This window comes from Xylocopa sonorina, chromosome 1, assembly GCF_050948175.1.
Source record: "Xylocopa sonorina isolate GNS202 chromosome 1, iyXylSono1_principal, whole genome shotgun sequence".
Taxonomy (NCBI): Eukaryota; Metazoa; Arthropoda; class Insecta; order Hymenoptera; family Apidae; genus Xylocopa; species Xylocopa sonorina.
The window spans coordinates 21,509,483-21,528,326 of record NC_135193.1 but is presented as its reverse complement, the minus strand read 5'-3'; the positions used below and the strand labels follow the sequence as shown (position 1 = coordinate 21,528,326).

The following is an 18,844-nucleotide window of genomic DNA, read 5'->3' as shown; positions in this document are numbered from 1 at the left end:
AAACCGAATGATAATTCGAGACATGATAATATTCCACGGTTTTAATAATAACTATCACAGTTTCTACAATGTAATGAATGGTAGAGCGTTTATGACGGAATTTGTTATCGAATATAAAATAATGCGAACGGGTATGATGTAGCGTACAGTTATAATACCGATCAACGCATCGACGCAATCGATATTGGAGGTTCGATAACCCGATAGATGTCAGCAGGTGTCTGTAAGGCATATTATACTTTTAACGTATCGATATTAATTGTGTACAGACATGTATAACTTTTAGGCAGTGTAACGTATATCGTAATAACCGTGTGCACGTAAAGATATATACACGGATGAACTGCACTGATTATTTAAGAGTTTAATCTTGTCAAAGAGAGATAATCACTGGCAATATAGGAAAATCATGTGTTATTATTTACGATTAGAAATAGAATGAAGAGAAACGACAGTGAGCCTGTAGGTTAGCGAGAAGACAAAATAGTTTCTAAAAGTCAGGAGGGTCGTAATCCGGAAACCGATGATCGGTCCTGAACGTACGTCGACAGCATTCGACATTGACTTACCGGTGCTATCATGATTTTCGGAAATGAACACTGAGTTATTAGATAGAATTGACGTCAGCGTAGCGACAATAAAAAGAAGGATTCGCATTCGTTTAACCGTTCGCACATCATTGACAGTGAATCGCTGAGAAAGCGGGATTCGACGTAAGCAAAAGTATGCATGTAACGTATCGTGCTTGCGGATGTAACGTACGTAAATGCCCATCTACACACCGAGTATACTGTGGGCGCAGGTTCAACACATTATTTCTCAATTAAGAAACATCAATGGTAAGCGCTTCGGTCTACCAACAAACTTCCTTCGAACATTCGTTTGATGTCTTCATTTTGCTTCTTTCGTTAAAATATTTATGAATACGTATCGATCGTTTCGCAATTACGATATCGTTGCTCTCTTTTCCTCTTCTAACAAAAACGTGAATCGCGATACTATGAACGTTGAACTGATACCTATTTTTATTGAAAATGCACGACTAAATTAATGTCGTAGAAATTATCCACGTTAGATTGTACGAATCGTTTCGTGCGTACATTATTTTTGCACAAATAGAAATATCTTGTAAAGAACGGCTCGAATGTAACTCTGGTTCGCGTTAGACTTAGAGAATCGACTGTACGAGGTAAGAGGCAACGATGTTACGTTATCGGTGAATATTATTTAAAAAAAAATGTACGCGTAACGTAAAACGATCTACAAGTAGATGTACAAAGTGAACGTATCTTTGTAGTAGATTTGTAATAAGGCGGACGGTAAATTCGATAAGCGGTATCGAAAATAACGTTACCGTTTCGATTTAAAAATAAACTGCTTTAACCGACTAGACGGGTACAAGCGTAATTGCAGTGGCAGTCCTAGTGGCGAGTAACGACTGAAATCGTCATTGCTGTCGTCATGTTGAATCGATGACGGAGGTGCTGCTTCACGCTGTGCGACTCGACAAACGTACAACGTGTGCTGGTTGTACTGGCTATATAGTTTTTCACGAAGAGAAAATTGAAAGAGAAAAATAATAGATAACAACGAAGGCGCGGATTTTATCGCGTCCTTTTCCTTTTTCCACGTGCGAGACGGGGCAGAGGAGAACTATGAAATTTAGAGCGCAGAAGTGAATTGCTAGCCTAATATTCAGAGCTGACGTCAGTCCGGCGTTGTTGGCGCCACTGTGCCACTCCTATGACGTCATTAGGGGTGTACTTGGGGTGGTACCCTACGGTGGTTGGGTTCCAGAGGCGTAGCGTTCAGCAGGCAGCGCGAGAAAAATATTTCGTGGGATATTTAATTTTTTATAAATCGAAGTAAAAAAGTTGTTGCGTAGCACAGCGAAATGCTTGTTACTTTCAAGTTTTGTGACGGATTCTGTTTAAACGTGCTTAAGGGTAAGAAAAATAAGAGAGAGGAATACTTTCGTGCTCTTACCTCTATGCGGATCGTAACGATGTAATTCTAATTAAATTCTAATTAATCTTTCTCGCAACGCTTGGATCGCATATTATACATATATCTAAATGCTTGAAATGAAAGTTGTGTAAATGAATTATTACGCCACTGGGTTAGACTGTCAAACACGTGCCTACCACCAACCCTCCACGCCTCCGCCATTTTGGTGCTGAAGTTGGATCTCTCATCCTCTCTCGTCTATATAATCTCACTTCGTACCACTCGAATCTTTCTCTCAGCCTGCGTTATTTTACCGAGTCTTTAGCGCGAACCCAGTGGCGTAGACATTTGTAAAGCATGCATTCATTTTCGCGGTGTTTCCCGGAAGGATACCATCGAATAGGTGATCCATTTGGGAATTGAGCATCAGAAATTCGATGTTTCTCATCAATTTCGTGGATTAAAGGGGGCGAAACAGTGCAATACATGTAGAAAAGGTCTTTTCTTCTTTTTGTCTAAAAGTAAAAATCAGAGAAAAACGTCGAAACGACAAGTGCAATTGAGAATCTTCGTGCCATTCGTGGTAATGTGTAAAAGAGCAACGCTTAAAAAGCAAACACATTTTAAGGCTACGTGGAAAGGAATCGACTCGATGAAACTGAGGAGAGCATCGATTTAAGATATAAAGCAACAAAAATGCCAGTGTATTCGAAAATGGTTAACTAACTCTGTACGATATACTACACGTGTACGTCGTGGTATATAAGCGTCACGTGATTATTTAATCTATTTATAGTACGTGATGCGGTCAAATAGCAGTAAACTGACGAAATTCCGCCAATCACGAGCAAGAACTTTTCATCGAACCGCTGAAAGCGTTCGGGTAGACTTCACTTTGCGCGAATAACTTTGTTAAAAAGCCTACGCGTTTATTAGATGGAAGATTGGAAAAAATGCGAACACGTTTAAGTTGAAGAACAGATATTTCAAGGAAGCGTGTTCCAGACATCGAGTGACATTTCCTGCTCTAAGAGATCTACATAGATAGATACGTGCGTACAGCCCCCGTAGAGTGTTACGCGAAGCAAACGATACAATTGGGCAAATGAAAGTAGGTGACTGCGAACAATGAGCCTCGATGAGCCAAGAATAAGATTCTCTATTCACTATGACGCATTGCAGTGAATCACAATTGAGACACGTCACTCACCGTCGAATTTACGAACTGTGAGCCGACCTCGTCTCCCTAATGGAATTTGATCAACGAATTGCATCGAAATCTACTTGTTGTTACATTTACTTGAAAATACCCTGATTCTAGTGACAACTCTGTATACAAGATCGATCGGAAATAAACAATTTCGATGCAATTAAATGTTGTTAAAAACAAAATACTCGATAACGATACCTGAATTTTTTCCATTGTCTCGTATCAGTATGCAAACAGATTCGTGTTGATACAAAACTTGTCTAACGGTCTTAGAAATCAGGTACGTATGTACATACATAAGGGAAAAAAATAAGACAAAGAGAACGTATACGTTCGATGTGCGAGAGGTAGAGAGAACGCGAATCCAGGGGTATATGCAATCGATAATATCCACGGACAAAAATACTCTTCACCGGCTTATATAGAGTTTTATCGTGCGTCGTGGCATGACCGGACGTTCCAATCTGCCGGAAAAGATTTTCATACACACTCAGTTTTTATTAGCAAATGTTTGTATTACACATTTAAACACAGTTTCAAAGTCATTGCGATAAAAATGTTACAAGCATTTCATTTCGTTAATCTCCTCGAATAAAGGAAAATTAGTTAGCAGCCATGATTTCGAACGATGCAAAACGTATTCAACTGATTAGGACAGATTGTGTACGGAACGACGAATAAAAGTGACAAAAGAGGAGCATTCAACCGCGATGTCAAATGTCTGGAGCGTTCCGAATCCAAGGCCTTGTAACAAACGAAAGTTTTAATCCCTTTTCATTCTCCGGTAACCTTCATCCATTCGTGTGTAAACTGTAAACTATCCCTTTGACATTTGTAATTTTTTAAATGAAAGGGAACATCTCGTGTAATAATTGAAACTGAACAAATTTTATATACTCATTACTCGCTATAGGAAACAAATGCGTAAAGATAATCAACGCGAACCTTTCTCATGACGTAATAATTTTTCTACAGTGATCAGAGATTGGCGAATTCTGTGCAAAAGCGGAATAGCTCGATAAGATACAATATCAGTATTGACGCACTGACTTATCTCGCAGACAGTTTTCAGCTTCTGCAAAGAACCGGCATTACAATTTCTTTTTGATTCGCTTCTGATTGGATGTGCAGATACGCGCGGATTCAGAAAGATCACCATCACTGACGCACATGGTGTTCATTAACTTCTCATGATTTTCCAGCGTGTTCTATAATTTATGTAATAAATGTCATGTGTTTGCAATTAACCTTTTTATCGGTCAACTCACTACGCATGAGCCGAATCCTCTTGGCATCGTCTCGATTAGAAAAAAAAAGTATGTTTCCGATTTGAAAGGGAGAGAGAATTGTAGAGAAAAGTATAAACGAGATGTGTAAATAGTTTCTTTTTTTCATTTCGTGTAATTTACGCCTGATTGACACTGCAAACTTTTCTCAACTCGAAGGAGGATGATTTGCAAAGCATAGTACATCGTACGGTTGTCTTTAAGAAGCGAAAATAGGGAGACAGTCGGCAAACGCTCCCGAAAAATCTGACAACTACGAGGCAGGAACGAAAGGTGCTAGAGAGGGAAAAAAGAATGACGAGATAAGCGTGGAAGGACACAAAGAACGAACAGACGGTTTCGTTCTACGCAGCGATGGTTAACCATCGCGTTCCCTGCGCGGTATGGCATACCGTGACAAAATTAGCGACCAACCGAAATAATTTACCGCCGAGACTCCCTGAAGAGTTGTATGGTCTTCGTTCTGCGGTGACCCTGAAATCCGATGTACACATGTAGTTCTCTCTGTGGCCCCCTCGCGAGGTATCTGTTCTCATTGTCATCCCAACATTACACGGATATTTACATGTATGTGCATAGGATTTCTTCTACAAATATTATTAACAATTTACCGTTTGAAAATGTTCTCGCCTATTGTTTGAATTCCACTGTTCGCTCATACTCGAGTTTTGTAAAAAGTAAAATTGAGACATACTCTCCGACTACTCTCTTTTCAGTGAGTTTTGTGTCGATCCAACAATAACAACCTTATCGACGTTTTCCAGTTACCTGTGCAAAGTACAATTTTGTTGCGTAGGGGATACATGTACGTATATCGAAAGAGAGAAGCGCAAACGTCACTACGAAAACGTCACCTGTATAGTTAAATAACTTTCCGGTATCCATCATCTCATCATCTTTCTTCCGTCAAGTCTGTTATACCGAGAAGATTTTTCTCGATCGTGTTACTTTTCCCTTCGGCTGGTTCGATTAGTAGCAAGATTAACGAATAAAGTCGCAAAGGGAACAATTATAGACAATTGTTAATTGTCCCTGCACGCATGCTCGTCAATGCTTTGTTGAGTCATTTCAAGACAATAAAGGCCAGTCGTCCGTTCGAAAATAGATGGATCAAATTAAAAACAAGATCTATACTGGGATAGAAATATAGGCAGTTTTAAAAGAGGGGAATTTTATAAATTAATCATCGATACATGTAAAGGTACGTGTATGTAGATAGTAAGTAAACAATAGTAACGAAATCGAAACCGGACAGTCCCTCGGATGGTGGAAAACGGCACAGGAGAGGAGAGGAAAAAAAAAGGTGGGGACAATATGAAAGAAAATTTGTGGGTTGCATCCCCTTCTCCGGTGGAGCGGTAACCTGCAGTTGAGGTTGTGGCTCGTAACGCGGCAATAAAGGCCGAGCTGATCAGTCTGCGCGAGTCTTTCGAGTGGTGAGTGTCGTGTGTACTCGGTCGGCTTTTTGGATACATTTTCGGTTCGATATATTTTTATATCGAAGCGATCTGTCTACTTAACGGATTTTTTTATTTCTTCTGACGCTTTCCACTATTGGATGAGAAAGAAAACTTTTTCAAGGTTTCCACTGGTTTCCACTTTTACTTAATCGAGAAAAGTCGATTCGTACAGTTTCTGATACGTCAGAGATCTTCGAGCACCAAATGGTCAGAGGTATGTGTAAATTATTCCTTGTAAACGGTATGGTAGAACTTACGTTTACAAGATTGTCGAACTCGGATCGCTTGGTGTTGTGCTTCAAGTGTTACCTATTTAAATATGTAACTTGACTCTACTCCATGCACGCGTTTCAAATGAATATTCCGGTGGAAAGAATTAAAACGGAAGTGTATTTGATCGTCCGGTGTGAAAATATTCAGATTGAAACTGTCGCGCGAGGGAGTTTTCCCTCGATTCGTTCGTCGTGTATCTTCCACCTTCCCGGGGTGCCTCTTTCTTCAACTAACGAGAAAGTGGTCACGGTTCGTGGACGTTTCATGTGTAAGTCGCATTGTCTAAGGTCGCGGAGCACTCCACCGACTCCGCTCGAGTCCGATCCTCTTTCCCGGTTGCAGTTACGAAGGTCGATTCTGTCAAAAGAGAAAAAGAGAATCCATTTTGTACGTATATCGTTAGAAGAACTATACCAAAGACCGTGTACCCTCTTCATCGCAATGAACACCCTTGTTAAACGTAGTTAAACGTGGTTAAACGTGGTTTAAGGTGATTTATCGTCGATATAGCGAACGAAAAGTATCTGTAATTCATGTGATTTATTAATTTTGTTTTAGAAAAAAGATTGCCCAGAATACCTTAGCTACGCATCACCGATCATATTTTGGTAGATTTGTACTAGCCGCCGATAATCGTGATCCATCGCGGACGAGCTACCAGAAATAATGCGCCTCCTTTCGCGAGGCATGCATTTCGATCTTGTAGTACTTTTAAACGTTGCTATTAGTGGCAAGGGTAAAATGTATTCAGTAAAATATAATTGAAGTTCACGTGGTTAGTGACGTAAGAAATGACGCGTGCAGCGTACACGTGTAAATGCACCCGACTTGATTTGCTGGCATCGCGGCAAGTTTGCATACCCGCTCGTTCACATAAAATTGTTGTCGGCTCGTTACGATTTGATACAGGCCCGTGGTTATCAATTTAATCTTTGATTAGAACCGTTCGCCAAAAAGGAAAAACGGAGAATAATTTTTCGGTGTCATCGTTTTCTTCATGACCAACGATCCGATACAATTACCGCTCGCCGATCGATCCTCGTTAAATAGAACTAAGCGTTGCAAATTGCATAAGAAAATCACTGGAAACCACATCGGCCCAGCGGCTGTATAAATAACAAACGAAAAGAGGATAGCGTGTCAATGTAAATGTCATCGATCACGCTTTGATTGAAATCTTGTTATCCTTCGTTACAAACTCGGAAATAAAAATGATAAGAATATGAATTAGTGATTATCCGTTGTGTCTAATTGCTTTCCGCAAACAATTCGTGATAAAATGTAAGATTGTAAGAGGTATTGCTTTACACGTCCGATATATCAAGCACGAACAATGACACTTCTTCATGCTCGTTGGCTTCAAAACGAATTAGGCTCCTTTCACGCCTCGTGTCTTTGCCAGTGATGCGTGTTATCATATATAGTGCACATGTTATACATGTACGTGAGATGCAATACGAACAATCGAGTCAATGTGTGATAATCTTTGACTAGATTGCCAAAAAGTATATAAATCATCGGCCGATCTTAATAGGTTTACTTTGCTCGACTGATAATCTTATTGCCGGCTAAAGCTAAACGGGGCAAGTTATCCGTATTAAAATTGAATAGCATGCAGATATGAAAGATTTAACAGTATTCGTAGCAGCATGGCATAGAGATTGAAAGCGGGAAAATTATTGAACGTCACTTCGCGCCCTGTCTTCTCCACGAAATGATCGTATTAAAAATCTCGTGCGCATGTTTGATTCGCGGAATCAAATCTGTAAACTTGACTTTCTGTTCATCAAAAGTAACGAATTTACGTCCTAGAAAATTTTATTCCAGGGTCGTTACCTGATATCGCAGTGACGATGGCATCGGGAAGAGAAATTTACGGGGCATTCAGGTAAGCGCTAGCAAAATTGTATCCAAAACATCTCTTTTAATGAACTAATCTATGCAGGTTGTATGAAATGTATTTCGTGTGAGAGAAGTAAAAAAAAAATGTTAAACTCCTGGATTCCAGTTGGAACGTGTATGTATCTGGGAATAGATTCGGTTATCCTAACCCAATCATGCACGCGTTTACAAACGCGCACTCGAAAGTCTGTTATTTCCAGAATTTTCGTAGGAGTAAATTTCCAATACGACCTTTCTGTAGCTTTACCGGAAATACCAGCGTGGGTAGTAATCGATATCGTGAAATTATACTATATCATCTTGATGCCCTACCCGATCCGATCTGATGCACGAGATCCCTAACCATTAAGTTTGTGGTAAACAAAGAAATGTCAGCATTTGGATGGCTAATGGTTATGGATAACGAATTTGTTTCTTTTTTTTTTTTTACACTTCTTTTTTTCCGGCTGTAAAAAATTTTACAAACTTTCGTTTCGATAATGAAAAGTCATGTATCCACTTTGTACCCTCGTTGAATGTTCCTGAAATATTAATGATATTTTAAGACAGTATTTCACGTAAAATCAATCCGTTATCCATAGCCTAGACTACGTGCTCCAGTACCAATGACGTAACATTGACGCAAGCGGCAATTGTTGCCACTACAATGCCGCAGGGCAGAATGTCGATAGTTCAGACCAACTACGAAAATCACGTCCTCCTTAGAGGCAGAGTTGAGCTGTTTAATCACGAAACTAAAATTCGAGAGAAACGCAATGTTCTCTTCGATTTTCGTTATACAATTTGAAACTTGAAGTTTATCTTTTAATAACAGTTGTATGAACTTTTTTTTTCTCTTTTACTTGTCATTTTGTGTGCGCGTGTACGTGTCCGTCCGTAATATCAATATTGCGTAGCTCTATTTCTCTATCATTAAATATATGTAATTCTTAATTCACAGTTTGATCGTGGATGACGTAGATTCCCATTCGATATCGAGCGACAGCTCGGATTTCGATGGCCTATCGAATGACAGCAGTTCTCAGAATTCATCGTCCCAAACTCCTTTGGACAGTCCAGGTGGTCCTAGAGAAAAGATTAAACAAATGCAAGTGGAAGCCGAAACTAGGAGAGGGGAATTCGCGAGGCTACTCGAGGAGCATGCCCAAGTAGTGAGAAAGTTAAAGATGATGGAGGCCGAGGAGCAACTCTCGGCGACCGGAAACGTAGTTGGAGCGACGCACGCGTGATTCTATCTGATTCTATCTGTGATTATCGTGTGTAAAGCATCGTAGGATTGGGACCACTGCGCCTTTGGCGATGCGCGCCGACTATTTGAATGGAAAAAGGCACATTGGAAACGTTCCGTAAAGAACTGTGCGACTAAAAAAAAGAGTATTTACGCGACACTGAAATCGTAATTCAACATAGAGTAGAACAATAAACGTCAAGAAAGCTGTATTTTTTTAACAAACGTATTTCTATCGTTACAGATTAATTTATAATATTTCCGTAGAAACAAAATTTATTCAGATTATTTTTGAACAGGGGCGATTAGGGCACTGTTCTGAGCAGAAACGATAAAAAGTGTATAAGTAAATTGGTATTAAACCTTTAATTCAATTATTTTCTAGTTCTAGAGGAGAGTATGATTAAAACTCGATCATCATCAGAGGAACAAATTGAGGCGCGATTGTTAGTCCTTAACGTTTTCAAAGAACGATTACGTGAATAGATAACAAAAATTCGGCAGTAAAGGTAAAATTAATTCGAACACCAGTTGATTGTATCAAAGAAATAATCTCGACACTTGGATACGTTATGAAGTCTGGAACACTTCTTCTTTACGACAATAATGGCATAAATTTGTTAAATTTAAAAATAAAAGGACTATCGTGCCTGTTGTGCACACACAGCAAAAATGACTGGCCTAAACGTAGTACAAACTTTTAAGAACGAACCAGTGTAGCGAGAAGCTTTGATTTCATCGATGTTTTCGGTACATTGTGGTTTATAAAATATTTTCATTTTGATGCGAATCATCGTAATCACGACTATATGCTGTACATCTTGACGAAGTACAAGCTTCTACGTTTTATAGTGTTGTACATTTTGGGTGTTCCATATACATATATATATATATATATATATAAGTAAATAGTTTTATACGCCATAGGCATAGATACAGATAATAGCGTAGGACCCTGAGCTTACAGCAATATGCGTAAACCGTCTGTAAATAGATTTCGTTCTTAACGTGATGTATCATCTACGGTGTTCATCTCTCCGTAAGAAGCCTTATAGTGCAGTCATATACAGTAAAAAGGAAAATATTATCATTAAGGATAATCTTGTTTTGCAGTGTGTTGTAAAATATGAAATGTTAGCGAAATATAAAGGGTCAACGAATCACAAGTACGATTCTTCTTGCCTCTGCATGCATGTTGCATCAGATTTGCATTCGTACACAAATAGATATTATTAGGCATTTATAGAATATGTATGCACATATGCATATGTAAAAATAAATATAAATACAAATAGAAATATTCTATATAGATTAACGTTGCTGTTACTAAAAAGTTTTTCAACGCAATCGTACGTAACAAATCGAGCATGTGACCAACACTGATTTCCACGTTTGTTTTCGCTGTATTAACGCTGCATATGTGTATTGTGTAACTTTGGCAAATTAATTTTTAATACTAAACGTATATTTTTCCAACTCGCCAATAAAAAAAATGCAATACAGAATAAATGAATAGCTATTTTTATTGTCATTAATTTACAAAAGTGTTGATTGCAGAGAGTATACTTTTGAAAAATTAATGTTACGTTTCAAAGGTCGTTGCTATGCTAATTAAGGGGCAGGTTCGTAACATGGAAATGAACATGTTACACAAAATTAGGAACAATTGCACAATTGTAAGTATTGTATATTGAAAAAAATATACTTTATTCGACTGGATATATACATTTTCTATCACAGAAGTGATTTTCGATATCTTATAACATAACATTCTTCCTAATCCCAATTCAGGACAAAGAAAATTTCAAATTAATGGTATAATAAATACTAATTTCTATGCAATTTAAGTCAGAAAAAGTGTTAAATGTCAGTAGATCACGATGAAAGGGAGAAACTACACTTCTGGTAGAAAAGAGAAGAAACAAAGAGCATAGAAATAAAATAAATATATCGTCATGAGAATGGAAACGAACAAACTTAGATAAAATAAAGGTTCACCTTTTACTTCTGATCTTACAGTTGTATGCCGACAGGCTTCGTTTAAGATTTATATTTAGTAAAGTAGATCGTAATCTTATGTTTCAGCCAGTCTACGTTGAGTTACCATCAACATCACTCTATGACTCAGTTTATCATTGTGATCTCTTAAATATCTTATCAGGTCAGCTTGTTTTTCAAGTAATTCTTCCAAATTGGATCCTCTGTGATGGTAACCTACTTCGCTGCTACCTGCATACGTGTCTTGAGTAAAAGAAGACAGCCAATCTTCTCGGGCAACATCAGGCGGTGGACGCAATCGATTAAACCTTGATACTTTTTCTGTGGAACAAAAAATGTTTACATCCCTCATAGCTTACACATACGTTATAAGTTCTTAGGTATGCCTTATCGACTTACTGATATAATTTGTATAAACTGGTACAATAATCACAAGTTCCAGTACAGTTAAAAATACTATGTAATTCAGAGGCGTGAACCATTCAGACGCACGACAGTATTGTTCATAATTAACTTTATGCATATGATGCAAGATCGCGGCCAATAATAAGTAACACGTTATCCATAACGATGCTATGAAAAGAGGTGTTCTTACATGTTGATACGTCGACTGATAAAAGTCAAGGTATCCGTAAGTACGAAGCTTATGATGTTTTGCTTTAACTAAATGATCTGTTAATAGAATTATCAGCCAATAAATGCAATGAAGATACAGATATATAAAATATGTATCGCACTTATTCTTTTCTTCAGGCCACACAGATACAAATATAATTCCTGTAATTCCCAAAGACACCTGAAAGAAATTTCAAGCAAACATAACAGTAGTTAACAATACTCTAACTGGCACTGGAAACATGTTAGAAAAGTTGACACTCACGCCAAGTACGAGAGGAACAGATACAATCGGTACGGTATTTAATTTTTGAAAGTGTTCTTCTTCTTGAGAAGTTAATACAGGTTGAAGATATTCCTCGTCGTCCATGTTGAGAGATGAATCGAAAAATACAGCTCCCTAATAAATTAGTCCATGAATTTTCAGTATTATGTACGTAAGAGTAGTCAAACGCGGAAAACTTTATGATGGAACCACATGACGTTAATACAACTCGAACAGTAAATGCTGAGCCATGAAAAGAGGTTATGTTTATGTTACATCGAGATTGACAAGGATAGAATACCATAAAGCATTAGCTTAGTGGGTGACATTCCTTTCTGTAATACTCACACTACCCGATGTGTTCAAATTTCTAATAAGACTGACCATTCCAGAATAAGAAATTAGATAAAACGGGAAAACGGCACTTTTCACGATTAAAATTAAGCCAATGTATCTGTTTGTATTTATGATACATAGCAAGATTTCTGAGTAAACACGACTAGAATGTTATGATCTATAGAATAGCGCATATTACGAACTGTTCACACTTTGAGTACCGTTTAATTTACGCATAAGTTATCCTCTGTTCGACTTCGATGCGAAGCAAAACGCAACAAAACCACGTGATTTTTTCAGGAACGTAGCACTACTATACGATTGAACGTAGTAGAAGGAAGGGCGAAAACGAAGAAACCAATTATTAACACATTAGGTAGATATTGTGTAATAAGGATTACAAGTCGATCTTATTTATCTTTAACATAATATTATATATTATCTATAGATAAGAATGCGACACAATTATATTTACGCGTATGATCAATAAATTTTTAATCGACATTTAAAAAAATGTAAAGCTAGAAATAAATCCTGTACATTATTGTTTATAATTTCAAACAGGAACGAAATATATTTGTACAATTGTGTACAATTTGATAGAAGATAAAACGTTAATGATCCAGAAATAGCAACATTTCTGTATGCGTGCTGGCATTAATCAGATGATGCTGAACAAATATACACAGGAAGCGTCGAACTTTATTCTAAAAACAAGGAATAAATCTTCATATAGAGTATTCATTCCATTAAATGTCATATACAATTGCGTTCAAACATAGATAGTTTATTGATACTAGTTTAAGATGACTTCTTACAAATTTCGAGCAAAAATTCCAATTTTTGTGCACATATACCTATCATGTTCGCTTCATAAAAAACTATATATATATATATATTGAGAAGAATCGATGTTTAATCGTCGTCGTTGAAATAGAGAAAATGCCTATGAAGTAAAACATCTGTTTTTGGTTCATTTTCGATAAAAGGAGGGAAACGATGCTTATCGATAACATAACCTAAACTAAAAAATCTACAACTGATCAACGGGATCGTAGAAAACGTAATGGATTTATTCGATAATTGATCGCGTATATAGAGTATCGCTTACTGAATTAACAAGGGTACGGCGTTTAAGAAACGATCAGTTAATAGTCGATTTCAATTTGATCCTTGTCGACGATACCAATTTCGGCATCCAACCCAATGATCTACAATAATCTACATGTTGAAACGTTATTAGTGCACCAAAACTGAATAAATGAATGGAAATATATTCCAACTGTATACTATTTATCCTAATTATGTTGAACCTACTTTATCGTTTTAAAGCCAAAAACGGATATAAATTGGCAATAATGTTTTCCGACGAGATGCTGACTCGTTTGAAGCTCCGAAGGTAATTTTAGGTTTTCTGACGTTTACATACTTCGGGCATAAAAAAACAAAGTAGCGAAGTAATTATTCCAATTATCGTGGCGATCGAAAGATGCCGGTGAAAATGTGCCAAAGCTTCGACAAGAAACACGAACCGGAAGCGTCACGCTATACCTACTACCTCCGATGATAAACACGAAGATGATACGCAGACTAAACACGCTGCAAATACAGCAAAATTTTTCAAGAACGGTAAACAAAATTTCCGTACAAACTGTATCTGTAAAAAGATCCGAGTTCGAGCAGCTAACGGAAGCTAATGGAATGTATATGCGATGGAATAAAATTTTCTGAGAATACGAATTGGTCAAACGTCTGAAGGTAATCGGGATTATCGGTGACGATCCGAAACATTTCACGCGAGTGATTGAGAAACGAAAGAACGTTCGTTCATACTTCCTGTACTCCTTAGGTACAGTTGCCTGCCGGGAATTCAATTTCTAGAATGCTAGATTCTAACGCTGCTGCCACCATTCAATTGTGAAGGTATAAAATAGACAATAACGTTTTTATCGTTTTTCACCTTTCCGTTTCTTCTTTTTCTAGATTCGCAATACTACCTTATGTCATGTACTACTCAATCATAAATATCTAATCCATAATAATAAAAAACGCGCGCTAACATGACGATATTGCAAACCATTTTTAAACACTTTTAGAATCTTTTGTGACCATCTCGGTTATACGAAAATTATTGGAAACAAATATAGTTTGACTGAAATGAATAGTTTGTTGGAAATCCGTACCGTAATCGTAACAAGAACAATCATAACAAGAAACAATTAAATAGAAGAAAACCAATGAAGTGCTGTTTGTCTGTATGGGCAAATGAGAAATAAATATCGTTAGGTATCAGTTAAATATCGAATGATAGAAGAGCAGGAGACAAAATTGGAAAAGGAACGGAAAAGAAACGTTCTACATGTGTTGAAAGTTTGCTTTGCACTCGAGGAAGTGTAGGTAGCGTTTGGAATTAGCGGTATAATCAAATAGAAAGTTCAACGTATTAAATCCCCCGCCTCCCCGGCCGCCTCTTATAGGCTTAAAATGTCTAACAGATCTCGAGCAAAAATGAAGTTTAAGGACGCTTGCGCGCGCTTCTAACACGTGGTAAAGAAACGAGCGAGACGTTCTTCTACGAACGTTTGTTCCGAACTGTGCAGTCTTACGTGTTTCCGCTGCCGAACCGCACCTCAACATCCATTCTCTTTCTCTTTCTATTTTCTCCCTGGTAAAACGCGTACCGTGAAAACATCTAACATTCAAATAGAAACTAATGAGACAGCATAGTAGAAAGCACGGAAAATTCTCTAATGGACTTGGATTTGATCAGACGTGTGAACGTATTCGAGGAAATTTTGTTTCAAAATTGTGGTGAAATGTGATATAAATTCATGTTTCTGCGAGATGACAACTACACGAAAAAAAACATGAGAACGAGAGAGTGAGTGAGAGAGAGAGAGAGAGAGAGAGAGAGAGAGAGAGAGGAAGTGTAAAAAACAATGGATCATGAAGGTAAAGTTTAGAAAAGAAATTTAATTTTTCGCCAATTTCATCGGTTCGGTACGAGAGAGAACTCGAATTAAGATGAGCAAGGAAGAAAACGGTGGAGAAGTTCCCGAAGAAGGGACTACCGGTAGCGATGCAGCGAAAAGAGATGCGGATGTCTATGAAAATCGAGGGACCAAGAAGATAGTACGTTTAATCACTGTGATAGCATACATGTTCTCTGTCAGTTTCGTGGCCATCGTTTTGAGTGCGTATTATTTATTTATTTGGGAAGCACCGAATCCACGACAATTACGGAGACCGTTACAATTTTACGGAGACCCTCGAATGCAATCGTTAATTGGCGATCGAATAGCTGTAGAAGGTGATTCGAATGGATTCCGACAAGACTGGAATACGTCGAATATTTCGTTCTCTGTTCGCAATTTTGACACGAATAATCACTTCAACGATTACGATCACATAAGGAAACATAAGAAAGAGTTGAACGAATCTTTGTTACTATTGAGAAATTCTTTGGTAGAGGCTTTGCAAGATAAGCAGCAGATAAACGATTCAAAATCGTCGAATCGAAATTTTTCTCGAGAGAACTGGACTATTTCCAAGTTGGTAAATTACACTTCATCCGAGAAAGGAAAAATGTTAAATTTGACAGGGAAATTAGTTGGACGAGGCTTAAGACACTCTGAAATTATGAATCGTATGCCCGACAATAATGATAAATCCCCGACAGTGGAGTCTTCGACGACTATTTCCGGAGATGAAGCGAATAATGACCGTTTTACGAGTACCAGAAATTATTCTGGCCGCGATTCGTTTAAAAATATTTTCCAATTAAACCAGAATTTGACGGAGAGAACGGTTTTCGACGAAGAGAGATACGAAACCAGCGTTTCGCCAAATTTTAAACCAAAAACGGAAGCGTTTATTAAAAACCGTGTAAAAATTACAATGCAAGACAATCGAGGATATCTTGAACAATCAGATTTATCCGCTGAAAATGTGACAAACGTTGTGCTGAACTTCAAAGGTAAATAAAAATGGGCACCCTATCCGCGGGTAAAAAAGAGGTTGAACGAGACTATTCTACGATTGAAACCTTAGAAATTGCGAGGATAATTCTGGATCGACCGGCTCACGATGATTATCCGTATTGTTCGCGTAACAACTGAAACAGGGTCAGTTCGATCTATTATGGCTTCTTTAACTAACGTTCAAACATCGTAAAGATATGGTTTCTCCAATTTCTATAAAAGATAGACCGCTCTGCTTATTTATCTATTAATTTATTTATTTAAAGTTCAGTCTAAAGTTGTGCGTTAAAGCAAAATTTTCTGCTTGGATCCCTCTTTTTCTCTTTTTTCCTTGGAACTTTGCTGCCGATCGTATTATTGTAATAGTTGAGATGATCGAAAGACGACAACGCATAAATGGTATTAAAATAAAGACGTGGCTCCTTTCTAAAACGAGAGTATCGTCAAAGTCGCTTTCGAGTTAATTTTCGCATCAAACCTTACCAGAGGTTTCCCTCTAAGTTATTTAACATTTTTTTTTATTCCTAACACTTGTGATTTTCTAATTATCTGAATTAGAATGACTCGGAATAAAACGGTAAAATATCCAGGTTTTAAAAGGACAAATATTTGTTGCCTTATATTGCAATATATATTAGGTTGGACAGTAGGTTTTCTGAATAAAATAAGGAACCATCCGGTACGTGTACCAGTTTAAAAGGGTATTCGTCACGACGAAGCCCTCGAAGCTTGCAAAACGAAGCCAAGACTCTCAGGCTTGCGCAGTGAAAGCTCGTCGGTATCATAGGAGGGGTGGGTTTTTTAGCAGCTGGATTGGTAGGAAACAGTTGATTCGTTAGTTAAGAGAGAGAAATAGTAGAATATAGAATAGTGGGTGACGTCTATACATCCTCGAGAACTCATGTCCTTTCTTTCGAATTCCCGTAATGTTTAAGCACGTGTCCCTGTCGTGCCGTTTCTAATATATATGTACAGTGTTTGCACGGGAACGCCCTATATCGGTAAACTAAACTGCTGGTTGTCCTTTTTTTATCGTTTCTTTTGTTTCTTTCTCCTTTATTTAGCGAAAACGTTGGAAAATCGGCAAAAGTGGCTTCGTGCGATGTATTATACTTAGACTGGCAACGGCATTCATTGGTTAAAAAAGCAACCGGTGCAGGATCGACTCGAGAAATACGTAACCTGTCGAATGTAAAAATATCCTACATAAGGGTGTATCCGGTACAAGAGAGTTTGAGCCGCATAGTTCAGCAGTAATAAACTTGTAAGGTTTACTTAAACGTTCATAAACATAAGTTATAAATATACTTTAGAATCGAAGAAAGGGTATAATGTTTTCCTCGAGACGTTATATCGAATCAGTGTGATTAGAATTACAATATTTCAGTTTAGCTTTCGGCTCGATTAAATAAAAGCCGAAATGTTATGTTGAGATCGAGGTAAAAGTGATCTCTTTGAAATATATATAATATATAAATCTGCGCGAGGATGCAGTTGCCGCGCAAAATGAGCGCTCAAAATGTAATGGCAAGCATTAGTCGTACGTTGGGAAATCGCGAGCAAAAACCAACGGGCAATGAAATCCGATTCGCGGGCGATGAAAGGAAGGACAAGCTCTACGAGCCCAAGCACAAACAGAAATTGGTACGGGTATTGACAGTGGTGGCCTACGTTATATTTGTTAGCATGGCAGCTATCCTGCTATCGTTGTATTATACCTTCTTATGGGACCCCAAAGACGTATCTCCCAAGATGCGAACGCCACCCGAGTGTGCCAATATAAGATTATCAAATTCTTTCACCACTTCCTCCACTGTAAATGGTAAACGTAGAAATCGATCGAGTTGTCCCATTCTCTCAAAATTGTTCTGTTATTCGTCGTTACGTAATCTATAATAATTGGTCGCAATTGGATATGCGAGAAATTCAAAGTGATCATCGTTTCTTTTTCAGAAACGCAGATGGAAAGAATGACTAAAAAGTCGGTGACCCTGGCAAATGAACAAAGTCGTTTTTCAGGAATGATAACCACGCAACGCCAAAAGGACTTGTTAACTACCCTAATAGAGGTTGCTAATACATCTTCGAGTGTTACACCGCCGCCACTAACGTCCGATAATTCGCAAAATGATTTTCAAAGTGACGTAGAAACCAAAGAGACATCGACCAAAATGGATTCCAACACCGATTAATTTCCTAGGAGAATATTAAAAGTGCGATTAAAATCCTTCAGATTTCTTCTAATACACCATCTATTAATAGTACACACCTAGTCTACATATATAGTTGCTGTTTGATAAATGACAATTAATGTGATGTTCAAGTTTAAAGAATTAGAAAATTC

The 18,844-nt window shown here is 37.8% G+C and overlaps 3 protein-coding genes across 6 annotated transcripts; 2 read left to right on the top strand and 1 right to left on the bottom strand.

The window, feature by feature from the left end:
- Positions 1-708: 708 nt before the first annotated feature.
- Positions 709-9,524, top strand: LOC143424610 (uncharacterized). Of its 2 annotated transcripts, none has more exons than XM_076896777.1 (3): positions 709-839; positions 8,004-8,064; positions 9,019-9,524. In XM_076896777.1, exons 1-3 carry the CDS (start codon positions 767-769, stop codon positions 9,305-9,307), a joined length of 423 nt encoding a protein of 140 aa, XP_076752892.1. In that variant the 5' UTR covers positions 709-766; the 3' UTR covers positions 9,308-9,524. The 2 variants fall into 2 exon arrangements, with proteins under 2 accessions (XP_076752892.1, XP_076752901.1); XM_076896786.1 differs by lacking the exon at positions 709-839 and adding an exon at positions 5,991-6,117.
- Positions 9,525-11,300: 1,776 nt separating this feature from the next.
- Positions 11,301-12,813, bottom strand: LOC143426751 (transmembrane protein 192). The gene is made up of 4 exons (XM_076900379.1): positions 12,533-12,813; positions 12,185-12,319; positions 11,704-12,100; positions 11,301-11,625 (listed from the first exon to the last, which is right to left on the bottom strand). The coding sequence occupies exons 1-4, from the start codon at positions 12,569-12,571 to the stop codon at positions 11,381-11,383; spliced, it is 816 nt and encodes a 271-aa protein (XP_076756494.1). The 5' UTR covers positions 12,572-12,813; the 3' UTR covers positions 11,301-11,380.
- A 2,305-nt stretch (positions 12,814-15,118) lies between these two features.
- On the top strand, positions 15,119-18,778 carry LOC143432784 (uncharacterized). Of its 3 annotated transcripts, none has more exons than XM_076909680.1 (2): positions 15,119-16,496; positions 18,454-18,778. In XM_076909680.1, exons 1-2 carry the CDS (start codon positions 15,545-15,547, stop codon positions 18,690-18,692), a joined length of 1,191 nt encoding a protein of 396 aa, XP_076765795.1. In that variant the 5' UTR covers positions 15,119-15,544; the 3' UTR covers positions 18,693-18,778. The 3 variants fall into 3 exon arrangements, 2 of the variants coding, with proteins under 2 accessions (XP_076765795.1, XP_076765802.1); XM_076909687.1 differs by lacking the exon at positions 18,454-18,778 and adding an exon at positions 17,565-17,868 and having other exon boundaries at positions 15,120-16,496; XR_013103061.1 differs by lacking the exon at positions 15,119-16,496 and adding an exon at positions 17,975-18,144 and having other exon boundaries at positions 18,454-18,589.
- Positions 18,779-18,844: the final 66 nt, after the last annotated feature.

What these genes read in the sequence shown, in the direction of transcription:
- LOC143424610 (XM_076896777.1), top strand. Translation starts at nt 767, where the DNA reads ATGCCCATCTACACACCGAGTATACTGTGGGCGCAGGTTCAACACATT. An exon ending in TCAATTAAGAAACATCAATG is followed by an intron (nt 840 to 8,003) that starts GTAAGCGCTTCG and finishes ATTTTATTCCAG; the next exon opens with GGTCGTTACCTGATATCGCA. An exon ending in GAAATTTACGGGGCATTCAG is followed by an intron (nt 8,065 to 9,018) that starts GTAAGCGCTAGC and finishes CTTAATTCACAG; the next exon opens with TTTGATCGTGGATGACGTAG.
- LOC143426751 (XM_076900379.1), bottom strand. Translation starts at nt 12,571, where the DNA reads ATGGTCAGTCTTATTAGAAATTTGAACACATCGGGTAGT. An exon ending in ATTTGAACACATCGGGTAGT is followed by an intron (nt 12,320 to 12,532) that starts GTGAGTATTACA and finishes CTAATTTATTAG; the next exon opens with GGAGCTGTATTTTTCGATTC. An exon ending in CTGTTCCTCTCGTACTTGGC is followed by an intron (nt 12,101 to 12,184) that starts GTGAGTGTCAAC and finishes AATTTCTTTCAG; the next exon opens with GTGTCTTTGGGAATTACAGG.
- LOC143432784 (XM_076909680.1), top strand. Translation starts at nt 15,545, where the DNA reads ATGAGCAAGGAAGAAAACGGTGGAGAAGTTCCCGAAGAAGGGACTACC. An exon ending in CGTTGTGCTGAACTTCAAAG is followed by an intron (nt 16,497 to 18,453) that starts GTAAATAAAAAT and finishes TTTCTTTTTCAG; the next exon opens with AAACGCAGATGGAAAGAATG.